Source organism: Taurulus bubalis (assembly GCF_910589615.1).
Source record: "Taurulus bubalis genome assembly, chromosome: 19".
In the NCBI taxonomy this organism is placed as follows: domain Eukaryota; kingdom Metazoa; phylum Chordata; class Actinopteri; order Perciformes; family Cottidae; genus Taurulus; species Taurulus bubalis.
The window spans coordinates 7,054,305-7,081,485 of record NC_136607.1 but is presented as its reverse complement, the minus strand read 5'-3'; the positions used below and the strand labels follow the sequence as shown (position 1 = coordinate 7,081,485).

The 27,181-nt window shown below is 43.5% G+C and overlaps 1 protein-coding gene across 1 annotated transcript in view; it reads left to right on the top strand.

Annotated features, from left to right (window-relative positions):
* The window catches only part of LOC306751346 (paralemmin-1-like), a gene marked incomplete at both ends in the record, with an annotated part of 31,764 nt that extends 10,278 nt beyond the window's left edge, over positions 1 to 21,486 (top strand). The window contains 6 exons of the mRNA XM_079234911.1: positions 2,662 to 2,742; positions 6,912 to 7,033; positions 17,588 to 17,702; positions 18,490 to 18,511; positions 19,234 to 19,338; positions 20,636 to 21,486. Of these exons, the coding sequence (XP_079091037.1) occupies positions 2,662 to 2,742; positions 6,912 to 7,033; positions 17,588 to 17,702; positions 18,490 to 18,511; positions 19,234 to 19,338; positions 20,636 to 21,486 (1,296 nt within the window). The remainder of the gene's footprint in view (positions 1 to 2,661; positions 2,743 to 6,911; positions 7,034 to 17,587; positions 17,703 to 18,489; positions 18,512 to 19,233; positions 19,339 to 20,635) is intronic.
* Between the last annotated feature and the right edge of the window lie 5,695 nt (positions 21,487 to 27,181).

Here is a 27,181-nt window from a genome sequence, read left to right as displayed (position 1 = left end):
ACCGGCGAAAAAAACATCTTTTTTTTTTAATACAATATTGTGTTTTACGCAGGGCTTGCCCATTCTACAAAACTCGCCTGCCGTACTAGTTGACTTTGAGAATATATTTGTGTCTACACTATCTGTGTGTACATATCCGTGACTGTATTTGCGTGTGTGTGTGTGCGTGTGTGTGTGTGTGTGTGTGTATTTGCTTTTGTGTGTGTGTGTGTGTGTGTGTGTGTGTTTTGTCCCATTCCTCGACCACATGTCCTTTACAGTCCTTGACAACTGCGGACCATACCCCTGCTCGGGCTCTTTGACTGTTCACAGGCCATGGGAACTGCTGCTGCTGCGGTGTGTGTGTACATGTTTGGGTGAACGTGTGTGTGTGTATGACAGAGAGAGAGAGATGACCTCAGGTTTTGCACAGATGTTTTCACAGCCTGTGTGCAGCTTTGTGATGTGTTCTCCCAACTGGTCTGTTTTTCCTGATTTATTTTATAAAAGAGAGATTGGATCTGTTTGACCTCTTCGACTCCACCACTCTTTACTGTAGACCCTTTTTTATCTGATAGCAGGTCAGCAGTAGATGACACATATACGATTGATGATGGTGTGCATCATCTGAAAACTGCAGCCTGGAGATTAATTTGAAACGCAGGTGTCAAGCTTTTCGAGTCATAAATCTGTCATCAACATCGTTTCGTTCAGGCCTCTAATCAAAAGTTTAGATTGTTTAAGCGCCTAGAACATCATGGAATTATCTGGTGGCCAAAATGCCACATTGAGCCCCCGTGAGGAACACCAGAGGAAAAAAGAAAGGCGGTTCCCCGTCCCTTAGGGATTACGTTGCAGAGCGTGAACCACGGTGTTAGGTGCTTTGTCCATCCTATCCTCATTTCCCATCACCTCTCCGCCGTCTGTTATAAAAGCTTGAAACAACCAAACGTGACCGTTACAAAAACAACTCGTATGACTTTTGTCCTGATCTTCCACTTTCATGGTTTGGTTAAGTTTCAGCATTAAGACTTTATAATAAGTCACCGCTTGCCAGATCCTCTAAATGATTAATCATTGTACAAGTTTATGTTTATTTTTATCTACACTTCACACTTCATATACTTACATACATAATTTGCATTTTTGCACTCCCCTATTGTTTGTTTATTGTTTGTTTTATTTACACCTCACACACTTAATATACTTTTTTTTTTGCACTTCTACTGGTTACGTTTAATTTAATTCCAATTTAATACTGTTTCTTTCTTTCACCCCAGCTATTTTATTTTATTTTGTATTATTATTATTATTGTATATATCTTTCATCCCTGCTTTTATATCTTATTTTTGTTTGTAAATTGCTGCTATGTCGACACCAAATTTCCTCTCGGGGATTAATAAAGTATATATTCATTCATTCAACTACAGCTACGAGGCTACAGGCAGGGAAAGATTGTGTTTATAACTGTTAGCGGGGGAAGGGATGCAAAGAGCAGCCGGATGGAGTCAAAGTCAGATGCTTTGTATGCCTCCAACCTTCAACCCAACCTCATCCCTATAGGGAATACTTCCTCATAACAATGTCACGCGATCGCATTTACTTCTGAGAGACATCACACAACAGGATGATGAAGATGTGGAGAACATGCTTGCCAGATAGTGATTTTACTGCAGATCAGTCCCAGTCCTTCGAAGTAACAGAAATGATAGGTTTGGAGAGGTGGTCTAACGTTCATACACATTTTGGGGTTTTCCCCTGATAGCTATATTTAGCCAACAGGAAATGTCCCAGGAAAAAAAGAGAGCGAGAGCCCAAATAGGGCTGTCCTGGGATCTACTTTGTTTATATTCCCATACATTTTCGTCAAAGTATATTCAAAGCTAGTGCCTCCACATTGCCTCTGTCTGTTGAGGATTTTATTTATTTATTTTTTTCAGTTTCAAACCTCCCACTCACCGTGCTCTCTAGCACTCCAAACATCAGCTTCATTCATCTCCACATGAAGTAGAGGATTGTTCGCCCCACCCCAAGTTCAATCTCAACGTCATTTAGAGGCTTCAAGGCCTAATCCCTCCTCTTTGGATAGCCTGTCCCGTTGACCCCTCGCAGTCCTCAATAAGCCCTGACCTCTGACCCCTCTAATACTTAATTTTTCTCCCCATCTTGGGGTACAGATGAAGTGAGTGTAATGGGGATCATTTGTGTTTATGATATATCCTTTCAGAAACATAACCTTGAAATGGAATCCCAGCTTCAGTTTATGAATGTCATTGTCTCGTTTGCTGTTCTGTTGAAACCATAAACAATTGGAAGTCTCTTCTGAGACATCGTCCACCCGGTAGACTAAACAAGACCGCATCAGTTTAAATTGAGTTAGACAGAATGTACTGTCTGAGAGGCCATTAAGTCTCTGCTCACCTTGTAAATTGAATGTATGAAAACCTTGATTGGCCCGAAGGGATGTTGTCTCGCGGATGATGAGCATTAACATTAAAACACTCAATCAATACACCGGCGTGCATTAGAGAACCATCATGCGCAACTTTTTCAACTCTGTTTTCTTTTTTCTTTTTTTCACTGCCCGCTCATAAAATACTAATAAAACGTTTTTTTGTTATACTGACAATATAAATCTAACGTTTACTAATAGATAATTTGATTTTCCTTTTGTCTGTTAGGAGAAGCGAAAACGGCAAGCTGAGATTGAAGACAGAAGAAGCCAGCTTGATGACCTGGTGCTACAACTACAGCATCTCAAGGTTTGTGTGCGTGTGCGTGTGTGTGTGTGTGTGTGTGTGTGTGTGTGTGTGTGTGTGTGTGTGTGTGTGTGTGTGTTCCACAGGAAGTTAGTTTTGAATTACAGAATTATGAAAAGGTTATGGTGAAGACTGCATTTTATGATGAGAAGGAGGATTTAGGAGATTAAGAATTTAGTTTACGGTTAAATTTGGATTCTGCACAATGACTGTAAACAAATAAAGAGTGAGTTTCAGCGTATGTAAAACATGAGGGTGCATCTGCTGGTGAAATCACAGCCAGTCGTACTTTGCTGCATTACCGGTTCAATCATTATGAAGATGCAAAGAAACGGCGAAGACACATTCCTCCGTTATGAGGTAATGGACTGTATATTCACTGTCTGAATATGTGATGACATATTTACTGTTGGATCCACAACTTGGCTGAACTTTGCAAAAGTCTGGGCTACTGTATGTGGGAGATAAGAGAGGAAGCGTCCTCTCAGACTTGATGTTCAGTTAGTTTAAGGTCAGTTATTGAGTTTATGGTGAGATATGAATGAGGTGAGGACGAGAGTTCAGATGAGGGTTAGAAGCTAGCAGAGGAATGATGTTGCTCACAGGAACGCTTTACAAATGTGTGTGAGGCCGTCATTTATCTCCCCTTATCCAATCAATCCCTCTTTTTTTCTCCACTGATAGTTCTTGCTTTGACCTGAAATGTCATAGAGAGTTAAAGAGACAGAGCGTGCTCTCAAAGATGTATCATGTGCCTTCCTATTTTACAGTTTTGCTCCATTCCTGCGTTCAGCTGTACATGCATGTGTGTTTGATTACCGGTGTGCAGGGTGAAATGTGGAAGTCAGTTTCTGGCCAACAGGTAACGAGTCCATTCCATCGAAGCGTCCAAATCTCAGTGCTCCTGCTGTGTGGGAGAGTTTCCCTTGGCCGAGCGGGGCAGGCTTGGATGTTTTCTTTTTTTTTTTCTTCAGAAAAACACTCAAATCCAAATGTACATAAACATATATCCCCGAAATAATTATTGCCAGCCGCTACCAGTGAGCCAAGATTGTGTTTCCAGTAAACATTGATTTGACGTTCAAATAGTCGGCCAGTGCGTAAACGGGGACACTGCTGACGGATTGTGAGTTTGAAAAACAGCTTACAGACATCAGTAATTTATGTGTGAGTGCTTGAACCTTTCAAACCAATGAAGAATTAGTCCCTTGACCTCGCGCTCAAGCTCAGAACAGCACATGACCTGCCCTGTCAGGTGGAGACACACCAGATATAGGCATCATATACATTTTAATATTGTCGTCATCTGCTTATGAAGTTTATGAAGTTTGATTTCTGTTTCCCCGCCACACTTTTAGAACGCACGCGTGAGTAAATGTGAGTTGCACTTGTTTGCACACTACAGTGTTGTGAGGGGAAACGGTTTGGAAAATCCTGCAGCTCTAAATGCTGTGCAGATGCAGGGTGGGTTGGAAAACAGCTGTGGTTAGCCCTTATACTACAAATATGTATGGTAGCCAGCTTTAATATTTGCAATAAAAATACATTCCATTCTTTAATTAGAGCCTTTAAACACACTTGGCGTGAATGAGGCCTATATTAAATAAGTTTGATTCCCACATGCCGGTGTTTTCCAGCATTTAACACACACTAATGGAAATATCGACAATTGAGAAACAATGAAGCCATGCGCACGGTGTGTATTTGGCGCGCGACTAATGAGGGTTAAGCCGCAGTACCCGGGTTTGATCACAGTCTTGAGTCTAGATTTCTACACTATGGGCTGGAAAACATACATTTAGCCTTAATCGTCAGGTTAGTGTAACTGACCCAGCACTGTCTGGATTGATACCTATGACTTTGACTTTTCCAAGCTGGTCCAAGAGGCTTTATGAATAGTGTATTTATCTTAAGAAGGAGAAGCATCTTCTCAACACATAAAGGTACACTTATAATAAACGCATCTGGAGATTCGTGGTTTTTACTGGACAGGAAGGGGATGAAAAGATTGTCAGACAAATGTAGTGGAGTCAATTGTACAATATGTACCTCAAAAATGAAGTGGAAGTTTAAATTAGCATAAGATAAAAAAATAGTAAAGGACTTAATTACAGTACATTGCACAACCCTCATGGGGAATTCAACATAAAGTAATTACAAGCTGCATTTTCATAACTGATAATAATTCAACCAATATCCAGAAAAAAAGCTTTTCCGTTCGCTGTTTTAAAAGCCTAATGCTTTTATTAGTTAGCTGGCACTAGGGAGATGACAGGAAGTGAGGGGAGAGTGATGGGGTAAGATGTACCACAGGCCACGGGAATGCCCCACTTGGCTCGGCGTCCGGGGGCTCCTGGTCATCTCCTATCTGTTCCCTTTGTACTTCCCATGCTCCCTGGAGAAAAATAAAAAGTATAACACACGTCATATAACCCAGACATGTCCGTGCTTTGCTCTCTCATTCGCTGAGCTAAACAGGGAAGGGAGGCCCCTACAGAGTTTAGTTTGCATCTGTACAACACCAACCGGCCTGAACTCCAGATGCAATCAGCATCTGGTCACACAGTCCCATTTAATGGCCGTTACCTCTGACTGCCACGCAGCCAGGCAGCATGAAGCAGGCTTTGTAGTCTTCTCTCCAGAGACGTGGTGGCCTGGGAGAGGAAATGGAGACTGGAGACCAGAGATTTGATAAGAACCTCTTGGCTACAGGAGTCAAGCCTTCCAGAATGGAGGCGTTGATCTGAGCCCGGGACCATGTAAACATCGTGATGTTTCAGAGTTAAGTTATACCCAGCAGCACTTTCCATTGAAGCATGCATGGTCCCCTCTGTCTCTGTTTGATTCTCTCTGTAGCAGTTATGCATTTTGGTGACTTGATGCTTTAACTGTTGCTATCTTATGAATGTCATAGATCTTCTCTGCACCCCCACCACTCCCCCCCTAAACCTTCCCTTTAAAGAGATTCCAGCCCAGACTAGTTGTGTGTTACAGTTCAACAGGAAATGGAAAGTATATTAAACAGCGTGAGAGTGAGAGAGCCGAGAGCGGGCTGGTTCTCAGAGGAAACTGGTCAATTATTCCACACAACTTTTTTCTTCTTAAATGGTCCAAAAATCCTCCATTTATGTGAATATGCTTCTTTGTGCTTTACTGTAATAAAATGATACAATTCCACAGGCAGGTCAGAGGTCAAGGTCAGCTACAGGCCAGCGTCCTCCTCTGGTTAAAGGATGTGTTCTATGCCCCACGTACAGAATAAGAAGAAGCACGCCCATTCAGTCTAGTTGTGCAACTTGAGTCTCTTTCAAAAATGTGCCTGACTGACAACTCAAAATGAGTGCTAAACAAGATCTCTGTGAGGTTCGCTTGGCTGTGTAGGTGTGTAGCAGCCACACTCACACAAACAAACACACAAACAAACGGCCAAGCTTCCACATTCTGACAGCAAGTGGTGAAATGCTTTGGAATCATTTCCGTGGTGTGTGTCAGTGTGTGTGTGTGTGTGCGCGTACTGCTAATTGTCAGATCTAAAGGTCTCGAGCCAAGCAACAGTTTGACAGCAAACAGCCAAAGGTGAAGCTAAGTGTTCCCACTCGGCTCTGTTGTGGTAACAAAACAGAGCTCCAGACAGGAGACGAGACATTAGATACATAAACACGCTGCTCTGGCATTCATCTTCAAGACATTAAAGACGAGCACTAAACCCCGTGTGATGAGACGACTGAGGCTTTCACCTCCGCGTTTAATGCGCCGCGATGCCGCCAAATACTTCAGTGTATTTAAAGAAAACTAGCAGTGTATCACCGATAACTGCAGTTCTCTTGGCCCGGTGCCTCACGTTCAGCAAAGAGTGTTTTCCTGTGAGAAAGAGCTGAGTTTAGAGAAAATCTGTTGTTATGTGAACTGTGTGCATGTGTGGGACTGCGTGTTTGTTTCTTTATTCAAACGTAGCTGTGCTTGGCAGTCATCTCACAAATTAGCTTCCATAACGGAGGCCCCGCTGGCTGTTAATGATGTCACAACCAGGCTAGGGAAGAAGTGCTATTTGGAGAGCGTTGTGGTGTTGCTATAGATCCGTAGCAGCAACTGTAAGTGTAACGGTCCGGCTGAAGGACATGGCTGCTCTGGTATGTAACATCATGTAACATGTGTCTCTGTTCCCTCCCCAGTCCAGAGCCACGCGTGAGCGATGGCTCCTCCAGGGAATCGGAGTGGAGAAAGAGGAGGTGCGGCGGAAACAGCTGGAGCAGGATGAAGAACAAGGGAAGAAGCTGGAAGACATAATACACAGGTACACTAACGGACACCACAGTGACACGTCTTCTGGGCTTTGGTTGGGTTTCAGGAGAATTCTGGCATTGCCGATCTGGTCTGACGGACACATCTGTTTTTGTTACTGTCGTACATCTGCTTCCCCCTCCAGCAATATGTAGTCTTGTCACTGTTATAGTTAACACCTGGCACAGATGGTTTTTTTTACATCCTATCCACATAGTCCAAATTGGAAATACTAAAATAATATATGACTACATCAATAGCATACAGCGTGCACCACATGTTATGCTACAAATGACACAAGACAACTTCATCACTATATCAAACACAGAGGACGTGAACAATAGCACGTTTTGTCTAATGTATGCACCTTCCGCCTAAAAAAAATCCTCATTTGTGTAAATATTCCTGGCAGATAAACGGTTTCTGATTCTGATTCTGATTAAATTACATCGGCCATATTTGAAGCGTCAAACCAGAGTCCCAATAGAGCTCTAATTTTGTACGACTAGATGTGGCTCAAACAAAACACACTGAGAACACACACACACACACACACACACTAATAATGGGAGAAGTATTGGAGGTGTGGGATGATTCTGCAGAGCAGCTCTGGAATCTAGCAGCTCTGTAACCTTAGAGCTAAATCTACTTTTTCCTCGTGTACCGGTGTGAAAACAAACACCAAGAGATACTGCACGCATACTCGTCGTCTCTAAAAACAGACACAAACAAAGTTGACAAGGAAAGAAGACAGAGAAGGAAAGCTGGAATCGATAGACAGAAAGATACAAGTGAAAGCAGGGCGTTATTGCCAGAGGAAGACAGAGGATATTGAGAATGTTGGAAAAAAAAAAAGAGAGTGATGTGATTCCGTGGGCACTTCCTGCGTTTGTGTCTCTGGGAGGAGCTTCCTGATTCCCATCAAGCATTGCTGCAGGTTAGTCGTTTCTCGTTCCCTCATGAAGTCGGGGCATGAGATCACCGTTGCTCTGAAAAACAGTTCCAGCCAGCTCTCGTCGTCCTCGCTTTTTGTACTCGGCTGTGAGTGTTCTCCATTTGCTGGGTGTGACATTTTGGCAGTGCTGCACTTTGTCATCTCTGAGAGAGGACAAGCATTTTGAGGGCTTTTGTATATTTAAAAAATATATATTTAGGAGCCGTCCACAAGCAGTATACGATAAAGAAAGAAAATTAATTAGATTTATTCCAAAGTGATGAATAGGCACGAGGAAATGTGCAATGAAATGAAAGTACACCATGCCGGCACTCTCTCTGGTGGACTGGTGGCTATTTGTGGAGCATAGTTTCCCGTGGGCACAAGGACCAAACTATTTCTGACATTTAATCAACAGTATTTCTGTTTGTTTGCCTATCGCCATGTATTCATGTGCTGACTTTGCGTAATAGCGTATGCACGGACAAGAACGCCGTTGAAAGCTCATGATATTCCCGAGATATTAAAAGTGAAGAGGAAAAGCCATTATTCCCTTGTGTGTGCTTGGCAAGACAAAGAGCAAGAGCACAGCCTAGAGCAGCCAAGAGTGGAGGAAAATGTGACACAGAGTATCGTGGCGAGGAGAGGAAGGCAGACTTCTGTCAGTTTTAAGCAGAGGGAGTCAATCCGCCAGCACGCAATGCAGATTCATTATTTCATACTTCATACATTCAAGCAATGGAGATCAAAAGCGGTAAAATTAGTCTTGCGGAGAGGCTCGTGGGGTCAATTTGGCATCCGGCTCACGCTCAACCTCCTCAGCTATCAAATCTCAGGATGAAAGCGTGTCTGTCAGCCAGCAGCTACTGTAGCTTATCACCAGCTCCGGGAAATAACATCAACATCATACGTCGCCAACGAACACCGGGAGAGCGTTGGCGTCCGCAGTAAACAGGGTGGCAGTGAATGGTCAAAGAAGGAGCATTGTGGCCCAAAGTACAGTTGTGATTGTGGGTCTGCTTCGCGTGAATCACTTCATTCAGCTGCAGCTGAATAGACTTGCTGTCTGGTGGTCTTTTTTCAAAGGAGCGATATGGTAGTTTGCGGTTTTGACGACTTACAAAAGCAATTAAAACCACAAAGATGACTGCATTGCTACGCCATCATGTGTTTTTTGGTGCGGTTTCACTTCTTTTTTTTAAAGAGCGAACAGAGAGTCGCCGAATTCTGTGTACCCATTTAGAGACAGGCAGCAGAAAACCAAGTCAAGTCAAACTAAAAAGTAAAAGTAGAACGATACCACATGAAACTAAAGCTTCAGTATGCACAACCACGAAACCATCCATCATTGACTAGCAAATGCCTCACTTTCCATGTGTGTGTGTGTGTGTGTGTGTGTGTGTGTGTGTGTGTGTGTGTGTGTGTGTGTGTTCTAGTTCATATTCTCCACAGACCTAAAGTGTAGCAAGGATCCGTTAACCTGGCCTTTTTCTTGCATGTTTATACATCAAGCAATGCAGCCAAAGCCAATCTCAGGCAATTGCCATTGTAAACCAGGGTCTCAGATGTGTCCTGAAAATTGCTTTAAGTGGAGCTCAGCTGTCTGGGATTAAATTCTCAAGGCTTTCAGGAAACGGTCTTCTCCAGTGGGCGACACAAAGTCACAGAGCACATGTGTGGGAGTCTAAGGAGTGCCTTCAGTCACACAAATCCCAAACCATGAAACCTTTGGACAAAACAGTTTTACACAAATAAAGGGAAAACTGTCTAAATGAAAAGACTAAAGACAAAAAATATATATGAATTTGGTTGTGTCGCGTTTTGAAGGTGGTTGATATTTCTGTTTAGATGTTTTGAACAGGAAAACACTGATAGACACCTCATGCCTGTGTGTGTGTGTGTGTCTGGCAGAGGGTGTGCCATCTATATTTACACTCTGTGGGACACCATCCCAGAATATCCCACAACCAAGGCAACCAGATACTTTCCAATACTGATAGGGGCAGTGGTGGACACATTGTGTGTGTGTGTGTGTGTGTGTGTGTGTGTGTGTGTGTGTGTGTGTGTGTGTGTGTGTGTGTGTGTGTGTGTGTGTGTGAGAGAGAGAGATAGACTAAAGCGTGATTCATGCTTCACCATCAGATGTGGTCTGCCATGTGGGTTTTGTTCAGTACAAAAGATCCAAACTTTTCTTTGTCACAATCCCGTTAGCGTCCTTGCTGAAAGATTATTAACTGAGGCTTTAAACCATAATCATGTGTAAACCTGGATTCCCAGTAAAATAAACTCCACCACCCTCCACCTATAAACACTTCTGAAACAGATTCCTCTGTCTGGTGACTAAAAGCACAGAAGCCTAGACGTCTTGTCCTTCCCAATTTTATGGCTGCTAGACTACTAACACATGCGCTGGTGGACATTTTAATGACAGAAAGTGACAAAGACGAGGAGGCAGCTCTTTTATGCACTGGAGGAGGACACACAAGCACGAGTGAAAGAAAGAGGGGGAACATCTGTATCTGTCCATGGAGAACAACCGCACTGAAAAGATGCACAACACAAAAAAGAAACAAGCATCCATTCAGATTATATGATAATGCAACCCTGAAAAACATCTAAAAAACAAAGACACAAGGACAACAGCAGTGTCTCTGTGTGGTGTGTTTTTTTTTTTTTTTTTACAGTAACTGCTGCCTGCTGTTGACTTTAAACTGGAAATTGCATAAAGTGACGGGGGAAAAGAGGAGAACAGTGAAATCTTTGAACTTCTTTTTCCCACATATACCTAAGGCCGTTGAGTCCTGGGAGTACAGAGGGAGAACAAAATATATATATATTTGAAAATAAAGGCAGTTTGTGAGGTAGTTCCCCCATGTTGTAACCCAACTTCAGAGAATGCACAAAAAGCGCTGAAAAAATAGCAGCCGTTGTGTGCAGGCACTCTTCCTTGTGACCTCGCAGGGCCCGGAGAGCAAGCGGCCATCAAGAGACTGGATGAGAGAAAGCGTGGCGGCAGCAGCAGCGGTAGTTTTTCAAGATGTCCCTATCATTACATGGACAGGCTACGTACCAACAAAAAAAAGGCACTCTGACAATGTGGCACTGACCCGACCCGTACCCACACCGAGCTACTTTTGGATTATTGTTCGTCTCGTGTTTAGCGAAGACGACTTCGTGCAGATCATTGTGCCCTTTGCCGCAGCCACAGCGAACGTTTTGTTTCCTCCTTTTTCCGAAAATGTGGGATCATTTCAGACATTCAAGTTTGTATTTGAGGAGGATTCAATTAGGTTTTGCACCAAAAAAAAAGAAGGCCGCTGCAACTGTGTGGTCCTGTTTACCGAGTGCTTCCCTGTGCCGAGACAATTAATCTTAATTTCCCTGCTAAATGCTGCTGCTGCAATGACCTTTGTTTCTCTAGTGGAGATTAATAGAGTTTCATCTAATCAATCGGTTCCCAGATGAGAGAACCTCTGCTTAGTTTGTAGAGAAGGATACATGAGGTCCAGCATGCACTCTGGCAACAGCAAGCTATATTTATTGCAACAAACTCGTTGAAGTGCCCTGTATCGTGCTACATAACGTTCTAAGAATATTTGTTTTTTTCTTCACAGTGGCAGTGCGAGAGCACATAGTTTTTTTATCTGACCAGGGGAGAAAGAAAAAAAGTTTGAGGCAGTTTTCATTTCTGAGCTTATCAACCATTTTAGCTCGAGCTGAAAGTAACTGCAGTGAAAACAAACTGAAGACACATATAAATTGTACCGGGAAAAAAAAGGACTTCAGAGTACACGCCACACGCCACACCAAATGAGGCGTAGGACAGACCGAGACACCATGACAGGATGGACTGGAAGTGAAGAGCACAAGATGTCTGCTGCAGATAACATCAGATCCAACACAGCCTCCTTGTTTCTTTTTTAGCTCTCAGCATCACCAAAAAACAACATTATGTATATATCCTGTTGTCAAAACTGATCTTGTCAAGCAGAATGGGTTTTGTATATAGAGGAATAAAGGTGCTCCTTCACTGTCTTTTTATTCTAATGTGAATATACACTTTTGATCTGTTTCATATCCTTGTAAATTGAATAGCTTTGGGTTCATGACTGCCATGTCGTCGACTTTTCATAGACTAAACTATTAAGCGATAAGCAGAAAAGCAAATGATAGACAGATAAATCATAAAGCGAAGAAAGAAATTACAAATAGTGTAACGCGTATACTTTTGCTTCATCATGAGAGTCTCGCCAGGACTGAACTGGGACTCAAAGACAGCAGAAAGTGGTTTACAGTTATTCAGCCCTAGAAGTGATGCCTTAGCTGTATAAGTGCACATAATAAGGGGTAAGATATAACAAAGCATTACTTAGCATAGTTTGTAAGTGCTGCCATTATACTCCTCTGCACTTAAATATAGGACTTCAGCATTTATGTGACATGTATCATATCTTACGTATGGCTTAGGAACTATTAAATTGTATGCATATTAAGTCATGGCCCGTCTACTTCTGTACTGCAATGATAACTTCTTTAGAGTTCTTTAGTAAGTTTAGAGCAGACTAGTATATGACAGCGTATTATAAATCTCCACCTGCGTCGTCGTGCCCGTGTGTATTAGACTGTAATAATTAGAGGACGGTTCAGCACAGATGCAGGTACATAATGAGGTTTTCCATCACTGGCTTTGACTGGTGTGTAGTAATGTTGTGTTTTTGTTCAGCAAAACTTGGGATGTAAAACAGACACTTTTGTAAGGAGGCAAATAATGGAGTTGCATCAGTGTTGATTTTTTGTTGTTCAGCTTCAAGAACTGATGAAAAATGAGCGACATCAGAGGATGCATTTGTCATATTTTGCACCCTGATGCTGAGAAAGAGGGAGTTGATTGAACTGCCTTATATAGATTTAAACTTCTTCTACTTGCCTTCATGGACTGCTTGGATAAACTATGGCTCCTTGACTCCGCCCACTGAGCTCTCCCTCAGCCAATCGGATGTGTTCATCGCCCAAGCTGCTTCGCGTCTTGAAAGTGCTCAAGCAAAACTCCAGCAGAGCTGTACCTAGAAAGCTCCTATCTCACACACACACACACACACACACACACACACACACACACACACACACACACACACACACACACACACACACACACACACAGTATCATGTATAAAAACACAACGTGGTTAGACTTCCTCTCTTGTTCTGTCTCTGTGCACGCGCGCATGAGACCAGATGTCTTTTCCTCTTTCTGTATGATGTGGAAAGTGGTTGCCCCCCCTCCCTCGGGCGTATCCATGGAAACAAGCCTGCAGTTGGTCGACAGGGTGGGACGGTGACGTCACTGGTCTCTTTCTGCATTGCCACAGAAGATAGTAAAGGCCAGGTGTAAGGAGAGGAAGTGGAGGGTGATGAGGGACAGTATGAGGTCATGGCCCGAACTCTCTCGCACACACACACACACACACACACACACACACACACACACACACACACACACACACACACACACACAACATAGCCCATTCTGCAATACAGATAATCTGAGACATTTCAGGTCGATAAGGTGTTTTATATACATAGCTGTTAATACTGTATAGTATTTCATGATGTAACAATGTACTTACTGCATGCTCTGAAAAAGGTGCTGGACTATATGAGGAATTAAAGCAAGCATAGACAGTGAGGTGGCATCTAGTGACGGGTAGGGCAGCTAGTCGTGTGTTGTCCCTCCAGAGGATTCCACTCCTAATACGGTTCTATGTTGTATAGGAAAGGGTCAGAAACAAGCCATCGATCATGTGTAGGTCTTCTCCTCTGTGTTCCCGGTTCCGGTCATTTTGAGGTTTCATCACTAGAGGGCGCCAGACACAAACCTGGGGAGGGCCAGTATGTTTCTCTTTGCTCTTCACATAAGATGAAGACCACATGAGGGGTTGACACATCCTTTCGACCTTCTCTCTCACCTACTCAATAAGTTCTACGGTGGAAAAACTCAGGAGGTATCAGACACAGTTTGCACCCCTGCAAAGGGTGTGTAACAGAATGTGTGTTCATCAGCTGTGACAGGTCATGCTCACAGAGAGGATTTCGATGAGATCAAATATGTATTTATGATCAGACGATTTATTACGAATGGCCCGTCTGTGAACATTTCTAAAACGAGTCTTGTAGGACGCGCCTTTACAATGCAGTACATGAAGTAGCAGTGATGTAACAGGATTAGAGACCTGCGTCTTCCTCCGGTCACATTCTTGCCCATTTTGGCATAACCTCATGCAGCTTACAGGATGCAGAAGTAAAACCCATTTCCCCACCAACCCCAAGAAAGGGGGGGAGAAAGGAAATGAGAGAGCGGGGAGCGGGGAAGAGTAGCCACATGAGAGGCGACGGGGTCCAGACATCTGCTGCAGGGGGAAAAGATATGAGGGTGAAACAAGACGTGGGGCATTTTCCCACGGCGACCCGTTTTGTGTGTTACGGAAACTGTTCATGTTCACTTTCCAGCAGGGTGTTTTTGGTTGAGTTTTTGTGATTGGCTTTCAAGATGGCGGGTTAGTTTGTCTTAATGAAGTTGGGAGAGAATGTTTTGCTCCTCCTCCATCCTATTTGCCAGTGCAACATCTGTAAAGTGGGATAGTCTGACCCCACCGCCTGTATACATGCATATGAAATGCAGGACAGATTGATTTTCCTGTATGAAGGCACACTGGTGTCTGACCATTCTGAGTGAGTTGGAGATGAACTAGCTTCTCACAATAAGTAAAGAAGAGCACCTTATGATTCCAGACGTTATCAGCTTTTATGTACAGCTTCATATTTTTGAAAGGATAAAACAGATATTATTATCTGGATCAGTATACAAATATATGTCAAGTATTTCCGTGATCTGCTTCACATTGCGGTGTCCTTGCAACTCAATTACAAGGTCGGGGCATTGTTTAAAATACCAGCAAGGCTAGAGTTGACAGTATGTACAGTCCTGCATTACTGTATTTATAAATAACCACTGTCCCACTCCTGTCAAGACTCCTACAAGCCACACTCAAAATACACTCAGATATCAAGTTGGAGAAAATACTTAAAAGGTACTCAAGAATAGAAAAGAGATGGCTGACAGTAGTCGTATCATGTAGTCATGGTTGAAACAAGTTACTTCCACCTTCACGCTTCCTACAATCCTCATACAAACAGTAATTATTTCATCGTTTAGTCATCAGGGATTCTAGGTACAAAAAGGGTGAAACGCAGATATCGCTGACTGGAGACGTTTCTACACTACTTGGTATAATAACCCCAATGATAACGGACAGTACAGTCTGGAAAGAAGCTGGCTCTCTTCAGAATTAACAGTTGTTGAATTAGCTTCCGTGCATGTTGCTATATTTGTTACGTTAAGAGACAATACACAGTTTTTGTGAATGCATAGATCGTGTGATAAAGTAAAACTGAACGACCCTGAACTGGGCTGATTATTCTAATCCAGACAATGGCTCGAGGGCACAGTTACACAGGGCCAATTTTACGATAAGAAATCTGCTCTTCTTTTGTTCAGTCCTCCGATGCGAACAAGATGTCATCGTTGAAAGCAATGCGCGTGATAACATTCAACGAGGACAAATGACAGATCGGTGTGACAGATGCAGCCAACAAAAGCTTTTTTCCGTACCGCAGAGCAACCCATACACCACAGCTTCTGCTGCGTGCAGGCGTACTGCTCTACTGCACCCAGGCATCTCGTACAAAGGAGATCTTTAAGAATTAGAGCCATCAAAGCTTTAAAAAACTGTATTACTAGTGACACAGCACAGTTTTCAGGTAGCTGACGGCACACGGCTGAAGATGAAGTAGAGTATGGACCTGTACTTGTGTAGCGCTTTTCTAGTCTTCTGAACACTCAAAGCGCTTTCACACTACTTATCATCATTCACCCATTCACACCCATTCATACACTGATGGGAGGGGCTAAGGTTCCACCTGCCCATCAAGAGTAGCTGATACACCGTAGGCACATTTGGGTGAAAAGTGACGAGTGCAGACTGTGCGTCTTCAGAATCAGAATCAGAAACCATTAATTGCCACGTACAATTCCGTTCAAAAGTTTGGGGTCACTTAGAAATGACATTATTTTTCAAAGAAAAGCACTATTTTTTTCAATGAAGATAACATTAAGTTAATCAGAAATACACTATACATTGTTAATGTGGTAAATGACTATTCTAGGTGAAAACCCTTGTGCAATTATGTTAGCACAACTTAAAACAGGTATGCTGGTGAGAGAAGCTTTACAACTTGCCTTCCTTTGAGCTAGTTGAGTATCTGTCGCATCACATTTGTGGGTTCGATTATACTCTCAAAATGGCCAGAAAAAGAGAACTTCCATGTGAAACTCGCCAGTCTATTCTTGTTCTTAGAAATGAAGGCTATTCCATGCGAGAAATTGCGAAGAAACTGAAAATTTGTCTGGGTGACACCAAACTTTTGAACGGTAGTGTATGTTTTCACATACAAGGCATTTGCCGGTAGTGCGTAACATTACACAATAAACAGAGTGCAAGAAATGGGAGCATGTTTAAATTTACAATAGTTCAATTCAAATTGTTAATTTGCTTAGTTAAACCTCAACGATCGGAGCCAAGGCGCCAGAAAAGGAACATTAAACACAATCTTTGATTCTGTGAGTACCAACGGTTCTAAGAAACATCCCCCTGTTCACTGTTGAGATTTAGAAAACTCAACACAGTTGAACTTAGCCCAGAGGCGCTGACAGCCTACACATGTGTATTCCTCCGAGCTGCTTCAGATAAACGGCCTCTCCAACGGTCCAGTCACGAGTGAGTCTTATGGATTCTGCGTTACGGTGGGAAGATTGACTGTTTGCAGCCTTGTTATGAACCCTTAATATCTTTATGTCTCACACATGCTCACAGACACACTGACGCACAAATTCCTCTTGTCCCAGAGGAGTGCACTCTGAAGTATTGTGAGTGCTGGCAGTGAGTGAGGAAGCAACCCCCGGTCCTCCTCCCTGACTGCTTCCTCGTATTGTTGCTACATCCATGTCTTGAATGCCCACGCGTGCGTGCGTGCGTGCGTGCGTGCGTGTGTGCGTGTGTGTGTGTGTGTGTGTGTGTGTGTGTGTGTGTGTGTGTGTGTGTGTGTGTGTGTGTGTTAGGAATGGTCCAGAAAAGAAGAAAAAACAGAAACTGGTTGTATGGACATACCTAGGACTTATTGTATCTTTCGTACTGGTGCAAAATTGAGCTGACTGCTCGAAATCCCACTCAGCTCATATCAGGATTTAAGCGTCTAACAGACCAAACACAATGACACATTTTAATCAGATGTTATTGTGAACAGTCCAGTGTAAATGCACACATCCTACAGTGAAGGAGAAATAGGTTGAGGCATGCTGCGTTGTAATTATTGAAAGACATTAGCATTTTGAGATATACAAATTAGCAGCTGGTTTTCAGACTAGCTAACCGTTGGTGTCTCTAATTACTAAATCTAAATGCAATGAGATAATTATTGGGAAGCAATCTATGTCCTCTTACGAAGATCTTTTGAAAACTCCAAAAACTTGACTTCAAGAGTGTGGCAACTAACTCCTGCATTTCTTTGTGCTTGCAGGCTGGAGTTTGAGATCAGCACTCTGGAGGATGAGGAGTCTAAGATATCCGCCAAAGAGCAGGTTCTACGGGAGCGTCTGAAAGAGACGGAGATCTCGATAGAAGACCTGCAGAAGGTGTGAAGAACATGGACCTTTGAGAACCTTTTGTGAACTTTTTGGGTGCTTCTACAGTTAGAAGTTGGTGGCTTTTGGAAGAAAAAAAACATGCGCTAATACTAAAATCCTTCCGCTCTAACTTGTTGCTACTGACGTTAGAGCTGTGCAACCATCCTTCCTTATGGGAGTTTTTCAACTCTTGTCATCAGTTTCTTGATTGTTTTTGTTTTTTTCTCGCATTCATTGTTTTAGTTTTTTGCTAGAGCAAATGAAAAGCAGTGAAAATGGCATGGAGGGTTTTATAGACCTGGCTGCTAATTAAAAGCACAAGCTAGCTATAAATGAGATGAAAGAATGAATGTTGTGTTTACGAAACAGAGCAGTTACTCTTTAATTGCATTGTAAAACACTGATAACTTGGCACTCGACCTGATGCAATAGCTGAAGGGGGCAGCACTGAAGAAGTGGTCTCACTGAAATGTGCTTTTCAAACGTAGCTGGTTGTTTTTGAAGTATGGTGAATACTGTATACAATCTAGCATTATTATCTAAATCCTTGAGCAAATATAATTGGATGATAGTGGAAAACAAGAAAAGACAATTCATGTTGGCTCTTAAAGGCTTTCCAACAAACAAAGCTCTGTCATCATGTCATTATTTAATATATTCTGTACGCTATACTGTATGAAAAATAGTTTTTGTTTGCATAAAGTCTTCAATCATGATTATTTGTCCTAAACTATACCAAAAAGAAAAATATCCCTCTGCTTTGGCTCATATGGATTTTTTTCTGTCTGTCTTTCAGAGTCTGATGACCCACGATAGAGGTATGACACACACATACACTAAACACACACAATGAAAACGCACAAACACACCACTTTAGGACGATGTCCTCCGCTGAGTTATTGTTGTTTCCGAGCAGTGGGGTCCCTCTCTTTCTGTGTGTGTGTGTGTGTGTGTGTGTGTGTGTGTGTGTGTGTGTGTGAATAATAGTCTCGCTGAGGCAGGAGGGATGCAGGCCAGAGCGCGCTCCTGAACCCCCAAACACACACTCAGCCATACCCACGGACTCTCCCATAGAAATACATATCCCTGCACACCAACACACACATGCACCAAAAAAGGGCACACACATACTCACACAGAACACGGCTCAGCGAGACTATTGAAGCCCCCACACACACACATACACACACAAGGCCATGACTCTGCAGCCTGCAGTCGCTGGCTTTATCCCTCCTATTCATCCCAGTAAAGCCCCTAAAGCTTTGTCCCTGCAATCACACACACACACACACACACATACGTACACACACAAACACACGCTTCTGCTGCATAAGCACTGAACCTCAGAGGTGCTAGAGTTGCCGTGGACACAGAAACGGAGAGGGGCTGGGCTGTACATACGTTTGTGTGTGTGTGTGTGTGTTTGTGTCGGGGTGTGGTTACACATCACTGAGGTGTGTGTGTGTTTGTGGCTCTCCCTCACGGCCTCTAACGCGACCTGATCATGTGTCATTTCCCCCCCGTTGCTCCTGCTCACTAGCTGCCACCGGCTGCATGTCCGCCCCGCTCTCGGACTGCACGGATCCTGACCACGTCGTCCTGGCCACGCAGCCCAGGACTGGCCCACCTGCCATACCAAGACCTGGTAAGATAGAGGGAGGGAAGACAAGAGAAGAGAGAGGGAGGGAGGGAGGGAGGGAGGGAGGAAGGGAGGAAGGGAGGACTGGAAGATTTTGGGCCGCAGCCAAGTTGGATTATAACCAGGACAAACTCACACGCACATGGAGGGTGGACGGGCACGGATACTCGCACGTTCCCACAAATTGCGTCAAATCTCATTTGGACTTTTAACGTAAAGGATATGCAGCCAACAGAGTCATGAACTCATAACGACACACACTTAATCAGTGTGTGTCCACATTCTGTATACTGAAAAGCATATGGACTCAGGCTCTAGTTCAATCATTTTATTTTACTTTGGAGAATGTGTGCTGTCTCCATGTTGGTATAATAATAACTTTATATATTTTGAAAACAACTCAGACTTTAGAATCAAATACAATACTTTTTTTACATTAATTTTAGTCTCGAAATTAGTTTTAGTATACATTTTTTGTTGACTTTGACTAGTTTTTAGTATTACTTTGCTATACTAATGCACTATAGGTTATTCATTATTAGCTTTAGTTTTGGTCCTAGTGGGTTTAAAGGGAGAAAAAAACGAACGTTTTGATTGTAAATGGAAATCTGTTGAGTTCATTATCTTCCATGGTTGTTTCATTGTATTCAGTGGTGCTGACTTTGCGGTGGAGAATAGCCGTACAAAATAAAAGCTCAGCTTTGGGGGCAGTGTGATGACATTGTTCTTACCACTTATCTGCATTACGTAAGATAAAACTTCAACATCAAAAGACAAGTTTAAGAACAGAATTAAACGTCTTAATATGTTTTACTGCAAGATGAAGTGAATTACTGCAGAAGCAAATGTTTCCTTTGTCGAGAGTGAAGGTGATTACCATACAGTAGCTGTCACTCATATAACTAGCAAGATATTTAATAGTTACTTATTCGCACAAAATACCTGTAGTTGGCTACAGATAGTCCCATCTACAGTATATCTGTCTTCACTTAGGGAAAGTTATTTTTTTTTCATTTTGTGTTCACTCACCTACATCTGTTTGCTTCTCGAAAAGGATAAAGTTTAGGTAACCTTTGGTGTTTTACTAATTACACATACAGCAGTTTGAAGAAGAAACTTATTTAGCAGTTGCAGATATCAGCTCATCAGAGAACACTGTGTCCCCATCCTCATGCTTCACTCCCTCCACTTTTTCCTCCCAACACCCTCCCCCCACCTCCTCCACTGGTTCCTCCCCACCCCTTCACCTTTTTACTAAACCCCCCCCCTCCCCCTCCCTCCTCCCTGTCTCCCCTCCTAACAGCACTGTTTGCCATGGAGATCAACGTGCAGCATGACCCGCAGACCGGCGAGCAGCGCGTCCTGTCATCCAACCGGGTGAGCCCGCTGGATGCGGCGTCGCGCGGCGTCAAAGTCTACGACGATGGCCGAAAAGTGGTCTACGAGGTCACTTCCTCTGGGGGCGTGTCCACCAGCACCATGGAGAACGGCTGGAGCTCCGCGCAGGTCGAGCAGCTCATCCAGCGAGCTGCCAAACCTGCCGTGCAAGCAGGAGATGGCAGCAAGGGTCAGGTGACGGTGACCCCGGCCGCCCCGCAGGCTTACGTCCCCAAAGCAGACGACGATCTGTCTCCGCCCTCCTGCGCCCCGCCATCCGTTCCCTCAAGCCCACCAGCCAAGGTCACCCTCCAAAGGGAGACCCGTCTTGGCATGATGCCCCCGTCTGCTCCCATCACGACCCAGCCCGGCTCCTCAGCCCACCCGGGCGCCGAGCTCAACTCCCCGCCGCAGGCCAGCGCGGAGCACCCGATCACCATGGTGTTCCTCGGCTACCAGGACGTTGAGGACATGAGCGGGTTCGACGGCGCCGTGAAGGCCGAGGTGGTCCTGATCGACGAAGACGACGAGAAGTCGCTGAGGGAGAAGACGGTCACTGACCTATCCATCATCGACGGCACGGCGGCCGACCTGGTGTCGGGGCGGCCGGCCACGTCCGAGGCCGTCAGCACGGAACTGTCATCCGACGGCCGCGAGCCAGACAGCACCTCCTCGCCCCCCGCCAATCCCGACGCCAACACGGCCCCCCCGCCCGGCCTCACCCCCGCCACAGGTACAGACAAGAGGAAACGCTGCGAGTGCTGCATCCTCATGTGACTGAATCTTCTCCCTCTTCCACCCTTTTATTATTACCCACAACACCCCTCTCTTCTCCTCTGTCTCTGGATGGCTACTAACAGAAGCCCCGCCTTTCTCCTCCTCCTCTGGACTCTGATCGGCTGGCACACACATGCACGCACACACACTCTTGACTGACCTCTGACGTTTTACTCCGTTCCGTTGTGACCTCTACATCTCTGCTGTTTCGTTACTCTCTCTGGCAACATGGAGGCTCTCCTCAGACAACACAGTTTATTTCATCACTTCAAATTACACTGGAATGTAGCTATTATTACGCTGCTATATTAATGGTGAGACATACAGATGGTGAAATGTGTTAAACCAGGTAATATATAAAACTACTCAGTGGTCAATAAGAGCCATGCTGTCTAACCAAACCGTATGTTTGTTTGGACAATCAGCCAGATCATCGCCTTTAATAAGCCAGTTTATAAAACAATCAAAAAGACAGACACAATCTCAGTAATTTTATAATCTCTCAATTCAGTCACTTCCTTTTCTCTCGACGGATTCTCTCCTGTTGTCTCCAATCACACACAGACGCACACAAACAACCGCACACCCAACCTACAAACTCAACCCCCCCCCTTCACTTCCTTGTACCGACTCTCCCTGACCAGGGTGGAGAGGAGGATACTTGTTGCCTTGGTTTCTTCATGTGCCTCTTCATTCTTCCACATTGGTAGTCCTAACAAAACAATTAGAGATAATTAGAAGTTGCTATTAAGCTTTTATTTCAGTTTGCTGTTGTGATCTGAACTTTTTTTATTTTTTATTTAAAAGACCATTGAATTGTTGGGACGGCTGTTTCCGTGTGAAACTGAGTTTTTTTTTTTTTTTACATTGTAGTTAATAGTAACAGGACTTTCTCTCTCTCTCTCTCTCTCTCTCTCTCTCTCTCTCTCTCCGTCATTTTGTCCACTTACTCCAGCTATTCCACTGCTGAGGCCATTTCCTCCTATTTTAGTAATTCCTAGCTCAGACAGCCAGTGAGAAGCAGTGGAACACCTTTTGGCCGCCAGTAGCATCTTTACAGCCAACATGTCCGGTGTGTCTAAAGGCCGTGGAGCACAGGAAGCAAACGGCAGCTTAATGAGTACACTGGCAGCGAAGGAACACGTCTTTCCACCTATGAAAACAAACATGGGTTACTGCCACTAACAGCAGAGCACAAATATTTGCGTAATGAATATTCACGAGCACTACCATATTACAAAAAGAATGTATGGGGAGCTGTGCTCAAATGAGCTTTTCGAGAAAGATTATGTCCGATTCATGTATATCTTTTTGTCCATTAAATTCCCTTTGTCACTGCAGATGGCCACCAGAGATCCATTATACTCTTTCCAATTCAAAGAGACTGAGAACACTGCCAGCTCATGCTGTAGTCACCAACCAGGCCCTCGTTTACAAGGGTGCTGCAAATAATGTGGCCTGGGTGCCATTATAACATCCTATATATTACACTCTTGGTCATTTACTTGGCTGTTTATTTTTTAGTAAAGCCCTGAGAAGCAGTAATCGTCCTCACTCCATTGAATAATGACGGATGCTCCGGAAGGATTTTTGCTTCATTTCAAATGTCTTTGATGTTACATGGAATAGAGACGATGAAGATGCTGAATAGGCATCTGGTGAATTGATTTTCGGAGAGTTAACGACTTTACAGAAGAAATACCTGTTGTTGGAGTGAGTATCAATAAAGCTATATGGGCCAGATGTGTGATCGAAGAAGATGTCCGCACATTTACAAAAGAGGTTAGAGAGGCCCTTCAGATTCTAATAATGTGATTTGATGTTGTTTGTGTGGCTCAGGTGTGCTTCACGGGCCGAAATGTCCTTGGCTCAAATCCATCCTGGGTTCATTCACATCGTGAAAAAACAAAACAGGGGGGAGAATGACAACTAACACTTTGCTTACCTAACCTGAAGAGCCTCAACAGCCTCTTTTTTCAGAGTGCGGTACTTTTTCTTTCTTTCTCTCTCGACAGCTTTACTGGCCTTGGACATTTTGTAAAGAACATATTTCTATGCACTGTGTACTCACTCTGATAATACAGATAAAAGGAATGAAAGGCGGACACAATATTCCTTGGCAACAAAAAGCCACATCTCCAGCATTGAAAGGTTTATGGGTAAATCAGCCGTCTCCTTACACGGCTCTGTGCACAGCTATATCCCACCTCTAAGCTGTCCTGTCGGAGCGGTCCTGTGCTTCAGTGTGATTGGCCACTGCTGCTGTCAGTCAGTCCAGCTGGCTGTGTGATTGGCCACCACCGGGCCCTGCAAGGGTCTAGTTTCCTGTGTAGATACAGAATGTAAATATGCTCTATATTCTATTTAGTGATTTTATTTTCCACATCTATATAGAGATCTAGAGGTAAACCTGAATATTATGGGTACATCGTTCTGATGTCCTGCGATGCCATATGATGACTGTGTGAGTGCACAAATGCCAGTTTGTATATTTTCATCCTCTTAGCTTCACTGCTTTGCTGTCTGTAACCTCACAATTAACCCCACACAACCTGTCCCCCTCTTCTGACCACCACCACCTTCTCTGAACTCTTGGCGGCTGCTACCATTCCCAGACGTGTCGCGGTTTGGCCACGAAGGCATCCGAGGAGCTTTAAACATTGAGCAGAGGCGGGATCTTAAATAAACGTACTATTGGATTTGCATGGTAAAATATTAACCTCAAACCATCCGATTTTTCCAAAGCATGACGCACATTTTCACCCTCGAGGCAGCCATTGCTTACATGTAGGTAAAACATGAACATCTATTTGACTAGTTTGAGACAGGTAATTACAATTTTTCTTTTTTAATTGTTGAAATTCACCTGCAAAATATCAGATTTATCAACAACAAAAAAAAGATACTAGCAAATTTACATGTCCTCTTCATCATGTTTATTCTCTTGGTTTGAATTTACCAAAACAGATCTTATGGGGGAAAAAAACAAAACATAGATGGTTCTTCTGAGCAGTTTACCGCTGTTATTGTCGCTCATTAAGATCATCTGCAAACTGCAAGTCTTGTGTAGTCGGGGGACAATCGATAACATCGTCCCACTCACGCTCAGTGTCCCAAAATCTTCCAAAAACCTATTTTTTGCATGCCTGTTTGGATTTAAAGATTGAGGAGGCTATGCAGAAAAGTGTATTCTCAAAATGTGTCCCCAAGGTGTAATGCACACAAACACACACACACAATGTGCAACAAGGCAAAGAAGCACTTAACATGTTTGTATCCACAATAGAAATACAATCTCAAAACAGAAGAAGAAACGAGTACGGCTGAGATCTAGCTAATGGAGCCTGAACAATGCAGTGAGCCCGTGTGGGTTTGTGTGCACGTGTTTTGGATGTAATGGAAGAAGCTGTACGTGAACACCCGACTAGTTGAGTCTACCAGCCCCACTGCCACGCCTGCAGTACTCCTCTGAATCTGTAGGGGTCTCTCTTTTTCATGTCTGCCTGCCCTCACGGTTGTATGGACTGTTAAAACAAACAAGGAGCCATTTTCTATTGTTCACGCTTCTCTCTCTCTATTTCTTTCCCTTTCGATGGGTATGACAACTCTCTCTCTCTCTCTCTCTCTCTCTCTCTCTCTCTCTCTCTCTGATGTCTGTATCCTCTCTCTATCTTTGGTCAATAAAGCTGAGTTTCTCCAGTGCCCTCCTGCCGTCTCTTGCTTGTTGTTCTTTCCATCTGTCTCTAACATTCACTTTTTCATTGGCTGCTGACAAAGAGAACACAAGCTGTCCTTACCGCACCCCTACCTGTCTTAATACCCACTGCCACTAACAAACACACATACATTTACACTTGAATTCAGGTTATACTTTGTCCAAAGTGTCCGTAAGACAAAACAAAAACATTCGGGTTTGGGTTATCAATCACTGTTTTTCAAAGCTGCACCACAAACTCACAAATGTGTGTCTGTTGTACAGTTTATTCACATTATGATAAAAACACTTAGGTGTCAAATACGCAAAACTAAAGCACCACTCAGAGTTGAACATTACATAAGTACTGCTTTGATTCACTGTGTACCGTGAGAATATTTTGACAATATTAGTTTCATTATTTCTTTTACTATATTCAGACAGCACATCATGCAATATAAGCTTGAAAACCAGTTAAATAAAACATTGTTGGAAATGCATAACATTTCAAGTCATTCAATAAGATTGATATGACAATGTGTTCTGATGGGGAAACGACTCTGCTTGTGCAAGGCCATGTAGATGGAAGCCTGATACTGAGATGTGTGTTAGGATAATTATCAAAAGAAGGTAAACTGTGACATGGAATCAGTCTGCTCTTGCTCAAAATATTAAGACCTACAATAAAGGATTTGCTGTACACAAGGACTTGGATGCAGTGTAGAGTTGTATCGCTCTCTTTCAGTATGACTCGGCACCGCTCATGAGAAATTGCTTTAATATCGCTGTAACATTCCTGTTGGGACTCATACTGTGTCTGTGGCGTCTTATGAGTTTACACACTGCAAAGATTTAGGGGTGTAGGAGGGAAAGGACTTCAGGTTAGGGAGGCAGCTGGTGCTCAAGGACGGAAAAGTGGGAGATGTGCAGATAAACAGCTCCATAGATAGCTGGATCGGTCCAGATACACCATGCCGCTTTGCAGGAGCCCTGAGGCGCCCACCTGGTATCAATATTAGGTATTGCAAAAAAATCATTTCACTGCATGCTCGCTCATCTAACTTCACTGATGACTACACTGCACATGTACTCTGTGAGACTCATTCAAAAGCACACTGCATGGACATGTATGGCCACAGCTTTGTTCCAAGGACACGTTCAAGGATAACATCCACATGACACATGGTGTACAAACAATACACTATTCAGGACAGCAGCATCTTCTGAAACCAGAGGTAGATACAGATTCCTTTTGCATGTAGCAGTCTGTCCCGGATGATGTACCGGCTGCTTTTATTATTATTTCTGCTTAAAAAAAACACACACACACACACACACACACATGATCTGGAGAGGGGCAGCGACACAAACATGACGCACACTTCTCTCAGAGGACATAATACAAGGTGATAGATGATTATGTTACAGACGTCATGACAACCAGCATCTGAAAGCAGGACCCACAAACACACACACACACACACACACACTCTCTCTTCCTGCGCATCGGATGGATGTGTTTTCTGTGATAATAAGCACTAATAGATTTATCTTTACACAATAACAGCCTAGTTTCTTTAACAGAAGCCATGACTGCAGATAGTTATTACAACCTTTCGCATGCACACACACACACACACACACACACACACACACACACACACACACACACACGCAAAACGTGCTCTCACTGTAAGCATGCAGCATATCTTTGTTATATGTAGTTCAAAGGAAGAGCAGTAATCAAAGTCAGGGTTGAACAATACAGCTTACTTCTTGGCCTCACGATTTGTGGTTTCACTTTTGTGAGTTCAACTTTATGTCGATACAATAGGACGTTCAATTTAAAGTAACAAGACAGTAGTGGAGAGCTTTTTGAGGTAAAAAAAACAGGTGAATTTCTAGATGTACAGTGATCCTGATGTACGACATCTCATTTTCATGGTGTTCTGGGAGTAGTTTTAATACACTGCTGATGCTACTAATACTGCTACTACGACA